A 20,393-nucleotide genomic window follows, 5' to 3' on the forward strand; every position below is an offset into this window, starting at 1 on the left:
TCCGGCCTTTCTGCCCTAAGGGGGCCTTGCTGATTTCACTAATGAGGGCTTCTCCTCAGCTCCTAGGATCTCCACCGTGGACCTGAGAACCTCTGAGTCTCCATTCTCCTTCCCCAGCCACACAGGTAAGTGCCAGATCATGGCCTCTCTGTTAGAGAGGTCCTGATGACTGTGAGTGTCTCTGACATTATACGATCAATTAAAGATGGAAAATCATAGTAAACCTAGTGACAATGAATCAACCAACAACCTAATGGAGCGCCTGTGTTGTGCCAGGCCCTGGAGATACACTGGGGAACATAAAGAAGATTGTCAATGCTCTCTGAGAATTTACATTCTTGTGATGATAATGATGGTGTTGAACTTGGTGTTGATGGTGATGATGTCAATACTGAGGATGATGGTATAAGGATAATGGTGGTGGTGATGATCATGGTGGTGATGCTAATGATGGTGATGTCAATGATGGTGATGGTGGTGGTCATGATGGTGACAGTGGTGGTGATGGTGACAGAGATGGCATTGATGACAATGATGATTTAACAAAAATAACAGAAAATACCTGAAATTTTTGAGTGTTGAACATTCACTGAGAGCCGTACTCTGCATCAAAGTGGCATCATCTAATATGCTCTCTTTTAAAACTTTCTGTCATTAGAGATGAGAGGCATGGAAAGCTTTATCATTTTTAATTTAATCTTAGTTTGGACTGGTTTTTTAGAAATAAGCCTACTGAAAAACTCATATGAGCATCGTGCCTTTGAACACTAGGTTTTCTTCCATTGACGCCAACATCAAGTACACCCTCTGGATAGAGCAAGGGTGTCTTGCTCCTTTGTGCTTAGCCAGTTTCAACCCAGGGCCTCGTGCATGGTAGGGCTATAGGAAAAAGATGCATTCTCCTTTGAAAAGGAGGGAAGTGTATGCTTTCTGGTAGTGTATGGAAACGTTCCTTTTCCTCCCTGGTTCAAATGTATCACCATTCTGTCATATTCTACCCAGGACAACTATGTGGCACCTGTGCCACTCCCCCTTCCATGGCAGACATCACTAATTGATAAAAGCATCCACCAAACACCCTAGGCAATGGCTGCCAGGTCAGTTGGAGTTGTCACAAGAGTCTAAGACCCTGAGGGTGTCGGGGAGCCTCTTTGGTTTTCCTAGAAAGTGTCTGCAGGTTGAGAGGTTCAGCTCAGCCTCGCCCGGGTGTGACTGGACCCCAGCTGCTCCCCGACCCAGCCACCAGCCAGAAAGGGGCCTCAGCAAGCCTGGGCTGCGGCAGTCTAGATTGATTTCTACTCGTGGACTTCGTTTTCATTTTCCCTGAGCCACAGTTACTCCCTGGTCAAAATATCACCATGGGTGCTTCAGGGTCTAGGGAGAGGTTGAAGCTCTGGACGTAAGTGACGGGAGACAGCCTCAGCCTGAGCCTGGCACATGGTCAGCTCCCAAGTGTCAGCCCAGTTGACCCTCAATTTCTGAAGGGTATAGGTTTCAGTACCTCCTGAAAATACCAAAATCCAAGAGTGCTCAAGTCCCTTATAGCATCTACACACATCCTTCATAGACTTTAAATTTCATGTCTAGATGATTTATAGGACCTAATACATTATAAGTGCTAAGTGCCTCATTGCTATATTGGAGGACGGGATGGTCAGTGAGAGCCCCCGGTACAGAGAAATAGGATGGCATTTCAAGAGAAGGAATTCATTTCTAAAGAAACGGAAGCATGTCCATGCCCCTTCCTTTCCCTTAACTCCACTTTTTAACCACCACCATCCATGGTCCAGGGCACAGCCCGGTCCTTCATTCTCTTTGCCACTCCAGCAGTCCTCCAGGCCACCTTGCCTGTCCCAGACACCAGCAGTGGTGTCCAGGGGGGCCTCCCTGCTTGCATTCCTGCCCCTGTTCTCCACCCAGTGGCCAGAGGCAGCTTGTTAAACTCTACATCGGAGCATGGCACTTTCCAAGGCAAAACCTTCCTCCCACCTCACGTTGTTGTTATGATGAAATAGCTCCTTCACCATGATGCACAGGCCCCCGAAGAACTTCATCGTTGATGCCCTTTTGACTTCTCCTCCTCCTGTACCCTTCTGCAGCAATGTGGATACTGCTCCAACACAGCAAGCTCTTTCCAAGTTCCTGGGCTTTGCACTAGCTCTGCTTTTGCATGAAGCACTTCCCTCCATCGGCTGGTACAGCTGACTCCTCTTCTTCCTTCAGGTTTCACACAAATGCGAAGTTTTCACAGGAACCTTGTCTGCTTGTCCGACTGTTTGAACTAAATCGAACACTGTTGAGGTTTCCAAGTCCTTCACGGTACTAATGCTTTTGGACTTAGGATGGATGGGTTTACATCCCAAAAAACCATCAAAAGATGAAACTATCACAGGTTGAATGCATTTAATATATCTAGCCTACGAGCATTCTGCCTGAGCCCAGACCACCTTAAATGTGCTCAGAGCACGTAACACTAACCTATAGTTGGACAAAGTCATCTACGGCAAATCCTATTTTATAATGAAATTTTGAGTGTATTGAGAAAGTATCATACTTCACACCACTAGCCCAGGAAAAAAGAACTCAAAGTGCATTTTCTACTGAATGCATATGGCTTTTGCACCATTATAAAGTCAAAACCCATCATAAGCCAGGGGCCATCTGTACTTGTAACACTTTTGTTGTATTTATTTGTTCACAGGTCCATTGCCCCTTCTAGGAATGTATTCATTCCCCACCCTTCCCGTCCTCTGCTCCGTGGACTCTGATCCTTGAAAACTATCTTTCCCAGGTTCCTTGCTGAGTCCCTGTTAGTTTCAGCCAGTAGGAGGCGCTGGTGGGACCGCGGTGGGCAAGGCTGCAGATGAGCCAGGGCATTTCTTCCCCCCACCCCCTCTGTTTCATGTAGCATCTCCAGCAAGGCCTGTGTCTCCTCCATGCTCTCAGCAACATCTGGTGTGCCACCCTCTTGTGCTTTTGTCCCTTCAGTCCTATGGGACGAGAGGCTTCCTGGCTCTGCAGATCTCTTTGTGACCCTTTCAGTGTTTTATTGAGGTTGTTTTTTTCTATTAAGCTCCCTGTTTTGAAATAGTTGACATGGATTCTATTTTCCTGGCCAGGACTCTATGTGCCAATGCCATGACCGTGCCTCCTGGTGTAGAGTAGGTGCTCAATAAGTATTCATGGAGAGAAGGAAGGGAGGGGAGGAAAAGGGGAAAGGAAATTGCTGGACATGAGCCTGGTCACCTAATTGGGTCAACATGGAGTAAGTCTTAGGGTGACTTTGGGTACCTCCAAATCAGAGCTCCTGGGAGAAGAACCAATTCCCAATGGAAAGAGTGATTGGATGTGATGTAGGTGGTGGTCCCTGCATGCACTGGAACCAAGCTGTGTGGAGCTCTGGTGGCGAGGGTCAGAGCCCTGTGTGCAGGCCGGGGCAGGCTGGATGGGAGCAGACAGGGTGCTCATGCCAGCTCAAGACAGACTCTCTCATTGCAGCCATGAGCCCTGCCCTGATGCCCTTCACCCTCAACTTCATCATCACAAACCTGCAGTACGTGTCCGACATGAGGCATCCAGGATCCGACAAGTTCAACACAACCGAGGCGATCCTGCAGCGCATAGTAAGAGCGAGGGCCAGCCGCCTGCCCCCACCTTGCAGGGCCCCCACCCTCTTACTCACCTCCCTCTTCTTCCCCCGCAGCTTGGCCCTGTGTTCAAGAACACCAGTATTGGCCCCCTCTATACTGGCTGCAGACTGACTTCACTCAGGTGAGATGCCCAGTGGTGGCTGCTCACACCCCCTGGCCTCCCGGATTCAGTCCCTGCCTGCACCTTGTTCCCCACCTGCCCAGGGTGGCAACTCTCGGCTGAGCCCTCTCCCCATCTTTGTTCATCAGTTGTCTATTCTGGCTTTTTTTTTTTTTCCTGGTTTTAACCAACAGGTAGATCATCCCCCAGGAGTGAATGCCCAGCAACTTCCAAAATTATTCTACACTCAGGAAAAATTTAAGTGCAAAAATGAACAATTTTTGTGGCATGAACATTTCTTAACCTGTATTGAAAGGGCTCCAAAGTAATGTGCCTGAAAGATTTGCACGGCCCTGGGCTGCCAACCTGTTGGTCCATTTTTTTCCTCCCTTGGCTTAATCTTGGGAGTGGGGTGATGGGAACCCAGGTCTGATAGTGCATCCCTAAAAATGAAAATCCTAAATGCTCAAAAATCTGAAACTGCTTGAGTGTCGTATTGTCGTTCAAAAACTTTTTAATTTCATGAGACTTCAGATTTCAGGATTGGGAATCCTCAAGCTGCAAAGTCTAGGCAAATATTCCAAAATCTGGAAAACTCTGAAACACTCTAGTGCAGAGCATCTCAAGATAAGGGATCTTCTGTCTGTGTGTGGATTGTGAACAAGCTGATGGCAGCTCTAGTCCCAACCCACCTACCTACTGAGCAATTGGAAATTTTAGAAATCTCTCTCTCTCTCTCTCTCTCTCTCTCTCTCTCTCTCTCTCTCCCCCTCCCTCTTCATCTGAGAAAGGCTTGTGACTTTTGTGACTTTTTCAGATATTATTATTCATGTAAACTACATTCAGTATCCATCTTTCACATGTCCCTATCACCACGCCTCCCTCCACCCAGGTCTGAGAAGAACGGGTCAGCCACCAGAGTGGACATCATCTGCACCCATCGCTCTGAGCCCACAGGCACCGGGCTGGACCGAGAGCTGCTCTACTGGGAGCTGAGCCGTGAGACTCGGGGCATCACCCGGCTGGGCTTCTTCACCCTGGACAAGGACAGCCTTTATGTCAACGGTGAGCAGGGTTGCGAATGCACTGCGGCTTCCCCCTGGGTCTAATGGCAGGCTGTGTGCCCTGGGGTCAGAACACAGAGACGTGCATATGCAGAGCTTTTCTGGAGAGATCAGTCTCCTAGAGAAGGGCAGTAGGGTGGGGTGGACAGACGGCAGAAACGTGAACTGCATGAACCTAATCCAGGAACCCTCCCCGTGCTCCAGTTGTATTCTCTGGGATCTGCCTATGGTCTGCGCGTGGAGAGCACTCTCTAAATACGACTTTTAAAGAAATCCATGGGGCCCCAGATTCTTGCCTGTTCTCCCCAGTCCCCATCCTTCCCGTCTTCACGGTCTCTCTCTCTCCCCTTCTCTCTCTTCAGGTTACACGCACTGGGCCCTGACTCCTGTCCCCACGAGTGAGTAACTTGGGTCCTAGTACTGGTCTGCCTAAGAGCCCATCCATTCGCTCACCTGTCCTCTACCCCACGTCCCCAGAGAAGGAAGGGGCCCAGAAAGCCCCAGTCCTTCCCCAGCCCAGAAAAGAAATGCCCACCACAAGCTTGAAGCAGAAGAGGAAATGGCCTTAGGGTTCCCTCAAGGGCCCTCCTTGGCCAGGGAGCCCCTTCCTCCCACTACCTGTGCCTCCCTGTGTTCTCTCCTCAGCTGATATGGCCTCTGTCATCCCCCCGGTGACTTCTGCACTCCCGGCCCCAATCTCCACAGGTAGGAGCTTCCTGTGGGCGACTCCTCCCATGCAAAGCTCAGGGGTCCTGGGCTAGTGGGAGGCACCGTTCATTTATCCACGGGACAGGGACTTATTAAGGCTCTAATAATGTAGCATCAATGGAATAGCAATGGCCCTGGTCTTTGATGGGCTCCCAACAGGGAAAACAGAAAAGAAAGAGGTGCGTGTGCAGCCAAGGGATGGCTCACAATGTGTTCAGAGGCTCTGGCAACAGCTTGGCAGGCGTGAGGAGGAGCTTCTGTCCGTGGGGCTTAGTTTTCACTTCCAGGAAAGAAGGACACGGCGTGAGCTATGCATAGACCTGGAAGCCACCTTCTGGCAGGTCATGCCGACTTAGGGTTTGGGGCAGGCTGTGCTCTCCACGGGCCCAAGGTGGATTTCCATACCACCCCTGGCCCTGTGGAGGCCCTGGATAAGCTGGCCTCATTGCTGACCCGGGTCTGTAGTTAGACATCAGCTCAGGTCTCCAGAGAGTGTTCCGACCACTGACCCCTCAGGCAGACAGGGCTGTCATTGTTCCTGTCCATGGCCCATGAAGCCTGGGTTCAAATCAGGTTCTGCCATTTAGACATTGTGGGGTTCGTGGCAAACTATTTAACTTCCTGTTGACTCAGTTTTTACCTCTGTAAAGTTGGCATGCCAACTGTTTACACTGTCACCTCCAAAACCATGAGTTCACTGTAAAAAAAAAAAAAAAAAAAGCATTTAAACAGGGTCTTGGGTGTAAAAAAAGCAGTAAGATTGTTTCTTCAAATATTTTTTCCATCAACGAATATGTGGATCTCAGAGAAACAATTTGGGCTAAACAGAAACTCAGGAGAGGAGACTGTCAGAATTTTAGTCACCTGGAGAGTCAGCCGCGTGTGCTCTCTGCTTGAGGAAGCACTTATCTCCCTGGAGCGAGTTCCCCACTCATGGCTCTCTATTGATGCTGACGCCCGGGGTCTCCTCCATCCCTCCTTGAGGAAGACCCTCCCCAGTGCTTGAAGACACGTGTGGGATGCCCCACACGCAGCTTCACAGGCCTGGAATACTCAGTGGGTGTCTTTCTCCAGCCACCCCTACAGCGGCTGGCTCTATGCTGGTGCCGCTCACCATCAACTTCACCATCATTGATCTGATGTACGAGGAGGAGATGCGTCAACCCGGATCCTGGAAGTTCAACATCACCGAGAGAGTGCTGCAGAAGCTGGTAAGAACCGGGTCCTCTGCTTCTTGCCCCACTTACCCGAGCAATGCCACGCCCTTGGAAGAAGACTCACCCACCTCACCCTCCTATCCCAGGTGCAAGCCCCGCCCACCTCACGTCTGCCTCGCCCCTGTTCCCTCAGCCCTTCTACTGACCTCTCTCTCCTTCCTCCCCAGCTCAGGCCCTTGTTCAAGAACACCAGTATCGGCCCTCTGTATTCTGGCTGCAGGCTGACTTTGCTCAGGTGAGTCCTTAGACTAGCAGACCAGGGCTTCCCAATTGCTCCCAGGCCGCAGGAATTTGGTTGGCTTCTTTCCTGCCCTCCCTCTGGATGTCCTCAGCAGAGGTGGAATTGAGAAGGCACTGGCTCCAGCACCAAAATGTCTCCGTATCCCACTACTTCCCCACAGCCACCCACCTGTGCCAGAATTCTGCAGAATCCAGCAGCAGGGCTGGACCCCTCCCTAGGTCATCTTTCTGAATTCTCCAACCCTCTCTCTCTTTTAAAAGAACTACTTATCCTTTAGATTTCAGTTCTGTCACTAGGATTTTTCTCAAAACAAACATATTTTCTTCATTTGCCTTAATGCCCAACTCCAAGACTTCACCTGGCTCAGGTGTGACCTTTCCTGTCCCAGGCCATGAGGTTTGAATCTTACATGGAATAAGAGTTCTCCAATCCGTGACTCTGCTCACAGTCCCAGGCTGGCTGGAAGTCAGCACACTCAGAGAAGATTTCTAAGTCTGGCTTCTCACCTCTCTATCATTGCCGCTGCCCCTGCCCTACACATTCCATTTACTGTCATTTCCCCCACCTGTCCTCACCAGATCTGAGAAGGGTGGAACGGCCACTGGAGTGGATGCCGTCTGCACCTACCACCCAGACCCCTCAGGCCTGGGGATGAACAGAGAGCGGCTGTACTGGGAGCTGAGCCAGCTGACCCACGGCATCACCCAGCTGGGCCCCTACACCCTGGACAGGAACAGTCTCTATGTCAATGGTGAGCAGTGGCCTTCTTGCTCTGCTGTGCTGCAGGGTCCAGCCATGTCCTCCCCTCCCATTCCCTTGTCCCTCCCCTCCTCACCCTTTCTTTCCTTATCTCCACAGGTTACACCCACCAGACCATGGCCACCACCACCAGGAGTGAGTATTCTGAGGCTTTGAAGTCTCCACCATCCCTATAAGTCCCTGTCCTTTGGAATGAAAGAAGCCAGAACCCAGTCTCCCCTTCACACCCTCCGCCACCTCCAGTCTAGGGTGAACAGGGTCTTACTCCATAAAAAGCCCCGGGCCTGGCAGATACCACACTTAAGTATAGCACTTTATCCATAGGGTCGAAACTTGTGGGTTATTTACAAGTGGTGGAAGGAAAGTTATCTGAAATAAGACAAAGTTCCATCTTCAAAGAGGAGAATTCCTACCTGTAGGACTGGAGACAGGGGTCAGCACCCCTGCAGAAATGGTGGCCATCATATTCAAATTCTTTCAAATGGCTTTCTTTTATAATCTTAGTATCCTCCTAACAAAGGGGCATGGAGGAAGCCAGCAGGTCTTAGAGGTGTGTGCGCGTATGTGCATGTGTATATGTATATGTGTGCAAGCCATTTTGTGCAAGGTCATGATTTTCTGCACTTAGCATTTCACTTGTGTGTCCTGCAATTGCAACTGCACATAAGCAGATGTGGAATTTACATTATGTTCAAATTAGGCCCTAAGATATCAGTGAGCCTGAAAAAAAAAATCATGCTCTCAAAACAAGCAGCATTGTAGAACTGATCATGTAGATGTCAACAGAACTTTTTTCTGGTCTGAGTCATTTGAAAATAGCACAATGCTTCACTGCTAAATAGGTCAGTGAGAATCAAAAAAATATCAGTTCATTGTCCTAGGTAACCACATCATGCTTCAAAAATGACGATGGGGCTGGAAATGTGGCTCAAGCGGTAACACGCTTGCCTGGCATGCATGGGACGCTGGGTTCGATCCTCAGCACCACATAAAAATAAAGATGTTGTGTCCGCCAAAAAAGTAAAAAATAAATATTAAAAAATTCTCTCTATCTTTAAAAAAAATGACGATGATGCATCCCATATCATCTAACATGCCATATTCAAATTCTTTCAAATGTCTTTCTTTTATAATTAGCCTTTTTCAAAATTGAAGTTCCAATCAAATTTCTCAAATTGATTATGTTAGTGTTTCATATCTTTTAGTGTACACAAGTCCTACTCAGCAGCCCATTTTTAAAAATCATAACAATGACTTTTGGGGTGGGGGGAGTACCAAGGATTGAACCCAGGGTGCATAACCACTGAGCTATATCCTCAGCCATATATATATGTATATACACACACACACACACACACACATATATATATACACACACACATACACACATATATATATATTACATATATACATATATTTTTTTGAGATAGGGTCTCACTAAGTTGCTTAGGGTCTCACTACATTCCCCAGGCTGGCCTTGAACTTGCGATCTCCTGCCTCAGCCTTCTGAGTCGCACAGGATTAACAGCAGACACCACCATGTCTGGCACAACACTGACTTTTAAAGACAGCAGACCAAAATCTCATCCCACGATCTGACTTTGTCTAATTACTTCCAACATCTTGTTAAATAAGAATATACCTGGAAGGAATTAGCCATAAGTCTTGTGAAATCAGAACTTTGATAAATTAGGAAACAATTATATGCTGAATTTCTGAGATTTTGGAGGGAAGGTCCTCTAATATACCCTGGTGTGAGAAATAAATTAGTTCAAGTCAATACAAGCAAGTATCCCTTAAATCCCCACTGTCACCTGTTCTGACATCTAAACCAGTGGAGGGGCAGGAATTGGGGGATTGATCAAGGAAAGCAAGATATGACCACTAGATGGCAGTAGCACACAGTGTGCATGCAAGGGAAGTCCCTTGAAACAGGACCATCAGGAACTAGGGTCAGGGGTCACTTCTCAGGAAGGCAAGGGAACTCCTCAGGGAGAGGGGCGAGTGGAGTTTCTAAGTCAGAGTGCTCTGATGGGGAACCGCAGTTTAGGGTGTTTATAGCCATAGAACTTACCTTTTTGATATCTAGGAGATGTTGGGTATGGTTTCCTTGAGTATGCAAAGAAAGCAGGTTCTGAATGGCTAAAATTTGCTTATTTTGGCTTTGCTTGAAACAAAAGGATATGTAAAAACTTGATAGAGATGCTGGCAAGCTTTTGGGTGAATGGATCCAAGCCTGCTGAAGAGAAATAGATATTTTTTTTAAAAAAATCTGGGGACTAAAACACAGGCGTCATCTTTGACCTGTTTATGAAACACCAGATGCTGCACTCTCTGGGTTTTGTGTGCACCCGGAGCTGGGGACCATGTGGCCTAGAACACAGGGTCTCCCCCACTCCCCACCCTCCCTCCCCCTCCCACAGGGATCCACACCCGGGACAGGTCCAGGGGCAAGCTCCCCGCCCTGGCATCCCCAAGACCGTGGGGCCTGCTGAGCAGGGCTGTGTCCCTGCAGCACAGTGCCCCCTATCTGGTCCAGGCCTGAACCAGGACATGACCCTCCCCCTCTGGTTCCTCCACCCAGCTGCCAGCCTCACCTTGCAGCACTTCACGGTCAACTTCACCATCCTCAACCTGCCCTACATGGAGGACATGCAGCCCGGCTCTGCGAGGTTCCAGTCCACAGAGACAACTCTGCAACACCTGGTGAGGGCCCCCAGCCACCACCCCTCTTTCCCAACTCCCCCCACTCACCTTCTTTGAATCTCTCTGCTCAAGTTTGGAAGATTTAAAGGATTCGGAAATTGGAACTGCCACAAATCCAAAAAAAAAAAAAAATAGTTCTGTATAATCCAGCTGTACAACTCCTGGGCTTGTATCTGAAGGAAATGAATTTAGCATACCCAAGAGGTATCTGCAAACCATGTTTATTGGGGCACTATTCACAGTAGCTAAGATATGAAATCAACCTCGGTGCCCGTCAACAGATGAAGGGGTAAAAAATATGTGATATTATGTACACATATATGTATACACACACATACACTCACCCACATAAATACACACGTACGTACACACACAATGGAATATTACTCATCCATAAGGCAGAATGAGATCCTGTCATGTGCAACAACCTGGCAAACATGATGTAAAGAGAAACAGGCCAGACACAGAAAGACAAGCACGTATGTTCTCATCCTGCATATGGATGCTAAACAGTCAACCTGAATGTAGAACAGTGGTTACTCCAGGTGGGAAGGACGTGCCTTCTGGGTAGGGGGTGGACAAAGAGAGGCTGGATTTGATCACTGCCCACTGTGTGCATCAATGGAAATACCACTCTCGGGGGCTGGGGCTGGGGTTCACTGGTGGAGCGCTTGCCTAGCCTGTGTCAGGCACTGGGTCCGGTTCTCAGCACCACATACAAATAAACAAAAATCAAGTTCTATCAGCAACTAAAAAAAAGAAAAGAAAAAAAGAAATACCACACTAAACCCCCTTAATGTGTACAGTTAGCAGGTATAAATCAAAAATGAAAGATAATGAACAGTGGCTGAGGAGGAGCTCAGTGACAGAGTGCCTACTCAGCAGGTGCCACGCCCTGGCATGAAAATAAATAATTTTTAAATATTGTGTTTTAAAATTGCAATTCCTTTTACATTTCATCTTTTCACTGACCCTCTCCTTCCTCGTCAGCTCAAGTCCTTGTTCACCAACTGCAGCATCGGTTCACTCTACGATGGGTGCAGACTGTCCATACTGAGGTGAGATTCCCTTCCAGGTTGCCTTAGCAGAGGTGGTAAGGCATGGGCAGGTTGCACTGGCCAGGACCTGGACCAGGTGAAACAAAAGAGGTCTCAGGGCACCAAATTTAGGAATGTGCTCACTTTCAGGTGCCAACTCTGCACCTGCACAACCCTGAGAGCACCCGAGACCTCCCAGGCTCCCGTCACCCTCCTCCCAGTCCTGTGTTCTGGTCTCTGTAGAACATCTCAAATCCATAGTCACACTTGCAAGACCTGAATAAGCCATTTGGCTTCCATTTCACTTAGAAGAATAAGGACAGGGCCAACAGGGCAGGTGTTTCATTTTTGAGAGAGCCCTTTTGATGGTCCAAGGGTTGTCGTTCTTCTCAGCATCTCAGGTAACAGTTCATATGCAAGGAAACAAGGCCTCAGTGGCCAATGGATTTGCCTTGACTTAGAAATATCCCTTCCGAAAGGAAAACCAAGTGGTTCTACCTAGCTAACAAGGTAGCTCCAAGTCAGACCTTCATGCAAGGGATGGAGGTCCATTTATGGTCTTCCCAGAAATAGGTCTAGTCATTTTCACCACGTGCAATATTTCCAGACAACATGACTAATGTTGCACTTTTATCAAGCTTCTAATAGACCAGCCCTAGAATCTGCTTAGCTCAAGGTCAGTTCCATCCAACTGAGATGCAAAGGACACTCTGTCCTTGATCATGCTCTCTGGCAGCACAATATGGTGAACCTTACAGGTTCTCCCTTCAGGGCCCACTTTTCCTGCTGCCCCAATGAGACAGGAATGGAAATCTGTGGTCACTGGAAAGTTGTGCTATACAGTGTGTCATGAGCAGATGGTCAGACCCAGAAACTGGGTTGGATCCACTCTCCAAGAGTTGATGCATTTCTGTTCAGAGCTGGCTGTTCATTCTCACCAGCGACTGTGGGTCCTTTGTAAATATTTGTTTAATTAATAAATTAATTAATTAATATGCACCTGTATTATAGCCAGCACCAGGGATGGATATTTTTCATCACTTCTGAATCTCATGACACTCCAACCCCGTGATCAGGGCATTATCCATTCAGTACAAATGGGAGAGTCGGGAGTCAAAAAAGCTTCTGTGGGTTTTTCAATAAGTGAAAGAGCTAAGGTTTAAATGGACAAAACATCCACTCTGGTCCTTTATGGCTCAGAGGGCAGCTCATGCCTGGACCCGGAGGGCAGATTAGCAGGTCTCCACATCCAAGGGGGCTGACAGAAAGATGTCCAACCAAGGATGCCCTTCTGTCCCATCCTCACCCCTTGTCCTTACCTCTCCAGGCCTGAGAAAGGTGGGACAGCCACTGGAGTGGACGTCATCTGCACCTATCATCCTGACCCTGGGGGCCTCGGGCTGGACAGGGAACAGCTCTACTGGGAGTTGAGCCGCTTGACCCACGGTGTCACCCGGCTTGGCTCCTACATCCTGGACAGAGACCACTTTTACGTCAATGGTGAGCATCTTGCAGCGATGAGGTCTCCTCCAGCACCCGGGGGACAGGGGGACCACGGTGGCTACTCATCTCTGGCTAGAGGACACATCAAATCCATCTGCTTCTGGATTTCTCTCTCTCCTCCTTTCCTCGTGAGATTCTCCTTCCTCACCCAGGGCAAAGTCGTGCACAGAGAAAGGTGGACAGTCGGAGAAAGGCTGTACCACACACCATCTGGAAGGGAAGCCACCTCCTGACCAGGGTCATTCTGATGGCAGCTTCTACCAGTGGTCCATCCCTCCAGGCCTTCCACCTCATTCTTGTTCACTCTCTGCAGGTTTCACCAGGCCAGTCCTGACCTCCACGGCCCCTGGTAAGTGCTCAGACCCCCAATGGCCCCACGCCTCCACTGCCCCGTGAGGGGGCAGCTGGTCCCATCCACAAAGTCTAGGTCCTCATGGAGGAAGGAAGCCTCAGGACCTAGTCAGCCCCACCCCCAGCCCTCCTCTGTGACTCAGGCTGGGCACCAAGGCCCCTCTTTCTGGCACCGCCAGTGTGATGAAGCTACATGGCACTCATTTCCCATTCCTCCTCCCCAGCTACTGTGTCTTCCCCCCTCTCCTTGGGAACCTCGACTGCTTTGACCACAGGTAGGAGCCTTGTCTCCATGTCTGCTTTCCTCCTGATTACGTGTCTTTATGCTGAGCAGTGAGAAGGGGTAATAAATATGCACAGGACGTCAATGCAAGGGGACAGTGTGGGAACGATGAATGTTTCAGGCTTGTCACAGGGCAGTTCAGTTCAATCCCTAGGTTTAGAGAGCTCTGTGATATCAGGTTTTCAGCCTCGGCCTGAGGCCCTGGAGTCTCTGAAATCCAAGCTTTGCTCTCTTTGAAGGGTTGTATCAGTTAGCTTTTACTGCATAACAAACGCCCCTGATCCCTAGTGGCATAGACTATCATTTACTAAAATAGTGTGGGATGTTGGGAAAGTGATTTAAACTTTTTGAACATGATTTTCATCCTCTGGCAGTTAGGAGTCAGTGATAGGACTCACCTCCAGGGATTGTGTGAGAGAATACATGAGGTACTGGATGGAGAATGCTTAAGACCAAGGGGTAGCAGGGACTGAGCTCTACCCGACATTATTATTATTATTACTGCTACTTATTGTCATTGTCATTGTTGTGGTGGTGGTGGTGGTGGCATCTTTCAAAATAAAGTGGAGAGACAATTCTTCCTATTGGAGGAGAGACATTCTGATCTCTTATCCCAGATGTGAATACACTGGGTACTAGGGATATGGACTTGGAGTCCTCCTAAACCCCCAAATCTACTTCGCAGTATAACCCGGGGCTTAACTTCTCCCCCAATCTCACAGCAGTCTCTGGCGCTGCTCTGGTGTCATTCAGCCTTAACTTCACCATCACCAACCTGCTTTACGCGGAGGATATGCAGCTCCCAGGCTCTGTTAAGTTCAACAAAACCGAGAAGGCTCTGCAGAAGCTGGTGAGAGACCCACCCACTTCCCCTTGCCCCGCCCACTCGCCTAGCCACGCCCACTCGTCGTAGCCCCACCCATTCGTCGCGGGCCCCTCCCACTCATGTGTTCTATTCACTTCTATCCACAGCTCAGGTCCCTGTTCCAGAGCACCAGTGTTGGCCTGCAGTACTCTGGCTGCAGACTGATCTCTCTCAGGTAAAATCTCCAGAGAAGATGTCCAGGAGGGAGACATGGTGGAGATTCTTATGTGTAATTCATTAGGACTAAGTCCTCCCTTTGACTTGGCCCTTTCCTGGGAGATTCTCCTTGCATTCCTCTCCCACCCAGGCCCATTGCCCAGACCTCATCCTCCTGAGCCTCAAGTCTCCTAGGTATTTCCTAGAAACAAACTGAGGAAACGGGCAACTTGGAAATATGAACCAATCTTCTTTACAAAGGACACGCCTACAGCATAGAAATATAGCCCGCGACATCTATCTTTCCCTGAAGGTCAATGCAAAATAAGCAATTAGTATGTGCCAGACACTGGGGTGAAGGACCGGGGGTCTTCCCACATTGGCACCATGGAGATTCTGAACCATTCTTATTGTAGGTGGCTGTCCTCTGCATCGTAGGGCGTTGATCAGCATCTTCGCCTCTAAATTACAAGCTAGATGCCTATTGGACCCCATCCTCTCCCCACCCAAAATGACTCCAGACCTTACCAAATGTCCCTCAAGGGTACAAGTTGCCCCTAGTTTAGAAGCACCAGATTTCAAAATCATGATAATTATCCCAATTTTACAAATGAGAAGCCAAGGCACAGAAAAGGCACTGAAAACCCAGAACTAAGGACCTGCCAGGTACAGGACCAGGATTCACGTCTAGGGGAAGCATGTGCCTTTCCCCACAGTGCTGCCCGGCCTCCTCCTTGAGAAGAGCCACAGCGCCCCGTGTCTATACCAACAGCTTCAGTCCTCACAATGCACATCAGTACCCCGTATTATTACATGATGCCCATCTTATAGCTGACAAACAGGCCCAGAGAGACTGCTGACGTATCGAGAGGAGGGAAGGGTGACGAGTCAAGGAGGAGACGAGATGCTCTTACCTGGAGGGGGAAGGTGATGTCCCAAGTCTGCTGCAGGGAAAGTAGGTGGGGGAAGCGTAGCCAGAGGCAGAGCAGAAATCCTAGCCGCACAGGAGGGGGCAGAGTGGGCAGCAGTGGGGCCAGCCTATGGATGTGCCCAGATTCACAGCAGGACATTGGGAATTCACTCCCAGAGGGGAGAGATCCATAGGTGAATTTCAGCAAATGTCTAACAAGAAAAGATTTGCAGCTAGAGTGAGAATTAGCAGCCTTGGTGAGAATGGATCATGAAGTACAGGGCACCGGAGGCGAGGCCTGGATCCAGGAGGTGAAGGGAAGGGCGTTCCACGGGGTGGGAACAAGCAGCATCCAGGGCGTTAGAGCTACACCGCCTTCTGGCGCGACCTGTGGCACTCCTGTGGTTCTGCCAGAGAAACGCATCAGGCGGTCCCCTTGTCTGCGTTCCCAGATTCCTCCTTCCACAGGCTGAGAACCACCAAGGAGCCACCAGATCCTCAAACTCTGGCTTCTTTCCTCTGTATCAGGCTTCTCATTTCCTCACGCTGCCTCCTGTCACACCCCCAGGCTCCAAGCACGCTTTCTCCCCAACCCATTCCTGGTTACCCACTCCACCATTTCTAGGCCAAAGAATGGCGGCGCCGCCACGAGCGTAGACGTGCTCTGCACCCACCACCAGAAATCGGGGGCTCCAGAGCTGGACAGAGAGCAGCTGTACTGGGAGCTGAGCCTGCTCACCAAAGGGGTCACTCAGCTGGGCAGCTACACCCTGGACCGGAACAGTCTCTTCGTCAATGGTGAGCAGGGCCATCTTGCTCTGCTGCATGGTAGAGCCCACAGCATCCCCTTCCAAGCCTCCTCAGTCCTCCTCCCCTCCCAGCACCTCCTCAAGGTCACTCTCTCTGGCTCTCTGCAGGTTACACCCACCGGACTGCAATGACCACCACCAGTGGTGAGTAGTCAGTGGCCCTCCGAAGTCCCCCAGCCACAGCCAGAGAAGGAAGCACTAAACCCTGACCTCATCATCAATGGCCCAGAAAGGAAGAAGTTGGGGTCACAGGCTGGGAAGTCCTTGCAATCATATTATCACCACCATGTCATTGGACACTTCTGGCCATATTTCCTTGGAAACAGAGAAATGTCACTGAATGATAATTGGGTGGAGAGATGAAAGAAATAACCGGACAACTCACTAGAATTGCTGCAAATAAGAACTGCCACATTGTTCCCTCTTTACCTGCAGTATGTGATGACCAAGCATAGGCCACACTGGTGATTCAAGCATTAGGCCCCCAGGACCCTCGTCCACTGCTCTGGTCTCCAGTGTGACGGTCACTGGTGTCAGGCCTGTGGCCACAGACCTGCCTGCCTGCTATATCCACCCCAGGCCTGACTCAGTGTGGGCTCTCCCCTCTCCTCTTCCCTGCTGTAGTGACGGGACTGGCCCTAGAGTCCATCACCATCAACTTCACCATCACCAACCTGCAGTACAAGGAGGACATGCAGCCCCCAGGGTCCTTGACCTTCAAGACCACAGAGAAGGCTCTGCAGCTCCAGGTGAGAGCATCCAGCCCCCGTCTCCACTCATTCCTGCCCTGCCCCACATCTCTCAAGCCCCGCCCAGTCACTGCTGCCCCTCTTCCCATATCCTAAGCCTCCTTCACTGAGGACGACCCCTGTCAAGGATGAGCACGGAGCCATGCATCTCCTAATCTCTTACTCTCTCTTCCATAGCTAGGGCCCTTGTTCAAAAACACCAGCGTGGGTCCCTTGTACTCTGACTGCAAAGTGATTTTGCTCAGGTGAGACCTTAGAGCCACAGCCAACAGATGTCCCAAGTGTTCCCAAACCGGGCAGTGGGGTCATCTTCCTCCTGCACTCCCTTTTGGACATCTTTGGGCATTACGGCATCCTCTGGGTAACCAAGATGTGTTCCGATTCTACCACCTTCTCCCCGATAAGTCCTGGAATTCTGCAAAGCCCAGTAGCTGGATGGGACCCCACCAAGTCACATTTTCTAAATTAAGACTTTCCCCTCTGAGCGTTCCACAAGGATGGGCCTTCACTTAGGCTTCCAGTTCTGCCCAAAATTTCTGTTAAGACTGCTTGATTGAGTCCAGTTCCAGATTCCACCTGCCTCGGGTGGGAGCTCAGCTGGCCCACGCCATGAGGACGCAGGTTTCTGCCTCATGACGTAGTGTTTCTCCCCAGACCAGCGCTTCTGGCAGTCGGAGTGGCCAGAAATCACTGCACTTGGAGGCTCTGGGTCTCCTAATTCCCCTCTCTGTCCGGCTTCTCATATCAGTGCCCCTTCCTCCCCTGTCCCCAAGAACCAAAGAACCGCTCCATGAAGAGCTGTTTATTGTCATTCCTCTCGCCCTTCCTACTCAGACCCAGGAAAGATGGATTGGCCACCAGGGTGGACGCAGTCTGTAACTACCGTCCTGACCCTGTGGGCTCCAAGCTGGACATAAAGCAGCTGTACTGGGAGCTGAGCCAGCTGACCCACGGCATCACCCAGCTGGGCCCCTACACCCTGGAGAGGAACAGTCTCTATGTCAATGGTGAGCAGCGGCCATCGGTTCTGCTGTGTGGTAGAGCCCGGGGCGTCCTCCAGGTCTGCGCTGCCTGGGTCCTTACCAACTCACAATTCATAATATTCATTCTCCCCACTCCCCTCTCTCCCCCTCTCCTGCTGCAGGTTACACCCACCAGGCCACAGCAACTACTCCCAGTGGTGAGTCCACACAGTGACCCTAAGAGAAATCCCTTGACTTCCGGGGGGCCAAGCAGCAGACCCCTGCCTACGTACGTTTCCAGCTGTCAGGGAGGACAGGAACCAGGTCACAGGCTGGAAAGCCAGTGGGATAGGTCTCAGCTCTGATCACCTTGTGTTGTTGCCTGGACACACACCAAGGTCATTAAATGTACTTTGGGTGAATGAACGGAAAAAAAGTAGGTGCAGAATTTGATGGAAAAATACAAGTATTTTAAAAATTCTTTCATCAGAGCTTTCTGGTTTCCAGATTGGTCCTTCATGGCCTGCGGTGTGTGATAATCCAGGATGGACCACAACTGATTTAGGGGTTGGGACCCAAGAACTCCCAGGGCTTGCTGTATTCTAAAGTGAGAGGGTCCCTGATTGAAGGACCAGGGCCACAGACCCTGTCTATCCACTATGTCCACCCAGACCTGACTCAAGGGGACCTCTTGACTCCCTCCACGGACGCAGCCTCAGGACTTCGCCTGGAGTCCTTCACCCTCAACTTCACCATCACCAACCTGCGCTATGAGGAGGAAATGCAGCCCCCAGGGTCTTGGATTTTCAACAGCACAGAGAAGACTCTGCAGCAGCTGGTGAGCCCAGTGCCTGTCCCACTCTGGTCCTGCCCACTGGAGCCAGCCTGCCTGTGTCCCACCCTCTGATGCACCTGTATCCTCCAGGATCCCCACACCCACCAATGGTGCCATTGCCCACCTCTCAGCTGACCCAGTCCCCCCTCTGTCTCCTCCACAGCTCGGACCCTTGTTCAAGAACACCAGTGTGGGTCCCCTCTACTCTGGCTGCAGACTGACTTTGCTCAGGTGAGACTTGGGATCACTGGTGCTCCCAGGCCCCAGCAGTGTGGGTGCTTCCTTCCTGCCCCCCTGTCCTTCCTGTCCTCCTCAGAGATGGCCTCAGGAGGCACCAGCTCCAGCACCAAGGCCTCCCTTGACCCTTCCACTTCCCCTCCTGACCTTCTCAAACTCTGTCCATCAGCATGACTGACCCTCGTCCCCGCCCTCCCTTCTCCCTTTTACAAGAAGGGCATTTCCTCTAGATGATGGATTCTGTGGCCAGGATGTATCTTGTGACAGACACACTTTCTACGTTTGCTGTAATCCCCAACTCCAGTTCTCCACCTGTCCCACCTTGGGAACTGCCTGTCCCCAAGCCATGAGGTGGCATGTTTCATCTTTGAAATTCAGGATCCATTTTCACACCTGCCAACTCTGTCGCAGTGGCCAGCTGTTCAGAAGCCAGTGCCCTCGGAGAACCTGTGTCTGACCTCTCACCCTTCTGCGGGCCTTCTCATGGCCTCTACCATTTTCCCTTCTTGGTGGCAGTATTCCTGGCCCCTTTCCTGAAAAGGCTCTCATTCCGCTTCCTCTCCATTCTCCCCCAGGTCTGAAAAGAATGGCTCAGCCACAGGAGTGCACACAGTCTGCACCTACCATCCTAACCCCTTGGAACCCAAGCTGGACAGAGAGCAGCTGTACTGGGAGCTGAGCCTGCTCACACAAGGGGTCACTCAGCTGGGCAGCTACACCCTGGACCAGAACAGTCTCTACGTCAATGGTGAGCAGGGCCGTCTTGCTCTGCTGCATGGTGAAGCCCACAGCATCCCCTTCCAAGCCTCCTCAGTCCTCCTCCCCACCCAGCACCTCCTCACACTCACTCTCTCTGGCTCTCTGCAGGTTACACCCACCGGACTGTGATGACCACCACCAGTGGTGAGTAGTCAGTGGCCCTCAGAAGTCCCACAGCCAGGGAAGGAAGCAACAGGCCCTGACCACATCGCCAGCGGTCCAGGAAGGAAGAAGTTGGGGTCACAGGCTGGGAAGTCCCTGCAATCATACTATCACCACCGTGTCGTTGGACACTTCTGGCCATATTTCCTTGGAAATAGAGAAAATGCCACTGATTGATAATTGGGTGGAGAGATGAAAGTAATAAATGAACAATTCAGTAGAATTACCAGAAATAAAATATTAGATGTTCAACTGTCTCCTTAAAGCTTTGGAGGTTCCACATCTTCCCCTCCCTACCTTTAGGATTCGATGACTGAATGTGATCCACAA

General features: G+C 50.3%; 1 protein-coding gene across 1 annotated transcript in view; it reads left to right on the top strand.

Annotated features, from left to right (window-relative positions):
* Nucleotides 1–20,393, top strand: part of Muc16 (mucin 16, cell surface associated) — a 98,753-nt gene that overhangs the window by 47,801 nt on the left and 30,559 nt on the right. The window contains exons 27-52 of the mRNA XM_077110359.1: nt 60–125; nt 3,499–3,623; nt 3,704–3,771; nt 4,643–4,815; nt 5,177–5,212; nt 5,460–5,519; nt 6,597–6,733; nt 6,907–6,974; nt 7,559–7,731; nt 7,839–7,874; nt 10,324–10,445; nt 11,436–11,503; nt 12,810–12,982; nt 13,299–13,334; nt 14,342–14,469; nt 14,592–14,659; nt 16,176–16,348; nt 16,468–16,503; nt 16,984–17,108; nt 17,286–17,353; nt 17,943–18,115; nt 18,253–18,288; nt 18,742–18,908; nt 19,069–19,136; nt 19,718–19,890; nt 20,010–20,045. Coding sequence (XP_076966474.1) covers nt 60–125; nt 3,499–3,623; nt 3,704–3,771; nt 4,643–4,815; nt 5,177–5,212; nt 5,460–5,519; nt 6,597–6,733; nt 6,907–6,974; nt 7,559–7,731; nt 7,839–7,874; nt 10,324–10,445; nt 11,436–11,503; nt 12,810–12,982; nt 13,299–13,334; nt 14,342–14,469; nt 14,592–14,659; nt 16,176–16,348; nt 16,468–16,503; nt 16,984–17,108; nt 17,286–17,353; nt 17,943–18,115; nt 18,253–18,288; nt 18,742–18,908; nt 19,069–19,136; nt 19,718–19,890; nt 20,010–20,045 — 2,592 coding nt within the window. The remainder of the gene's footprint in view (nt 1–59; nt 126–3,498; nt 3,624–3,703; nt 3,772–4,642; nt 4,816–5,176; nt 5,213–5,459; nt 5,520–6,596; nt 6,734–6,906; nt 6,975–7,558; nt 7,732–7,838; nt 7,875–10,323; nt 10,446–11,435; nt 11,504–12,809; nt 12,983–13,298; nt 13,335–14,341; nt 14,470–14,591; nt 14,660–16,175; nt 16,349–16,467; nt 16,504–16,983; nt 17,109–17,285; nt 17,354–17,942; nt 18,116–18,252; nt 18,289–18,741; nt 18,909–19,068; nt 19,137–19,717; nt 19,891–20,009; nt 20,046–20,393) is intronic.

This window comes from Callospermophilus lateralis, chromosome 1, assembly GCF_048772815.1.
Source record: "Callospermophilus lateralis isolate mCalLat2 chromosome 1, mCalLat2.hap1, whole genome shotgun sequence".
NCBI lineage: Eukaryota > Metazoa > Chordata > Mammalia > Rodentia > Sciuridae > Callospermophilus > Callospermophilus lateralis.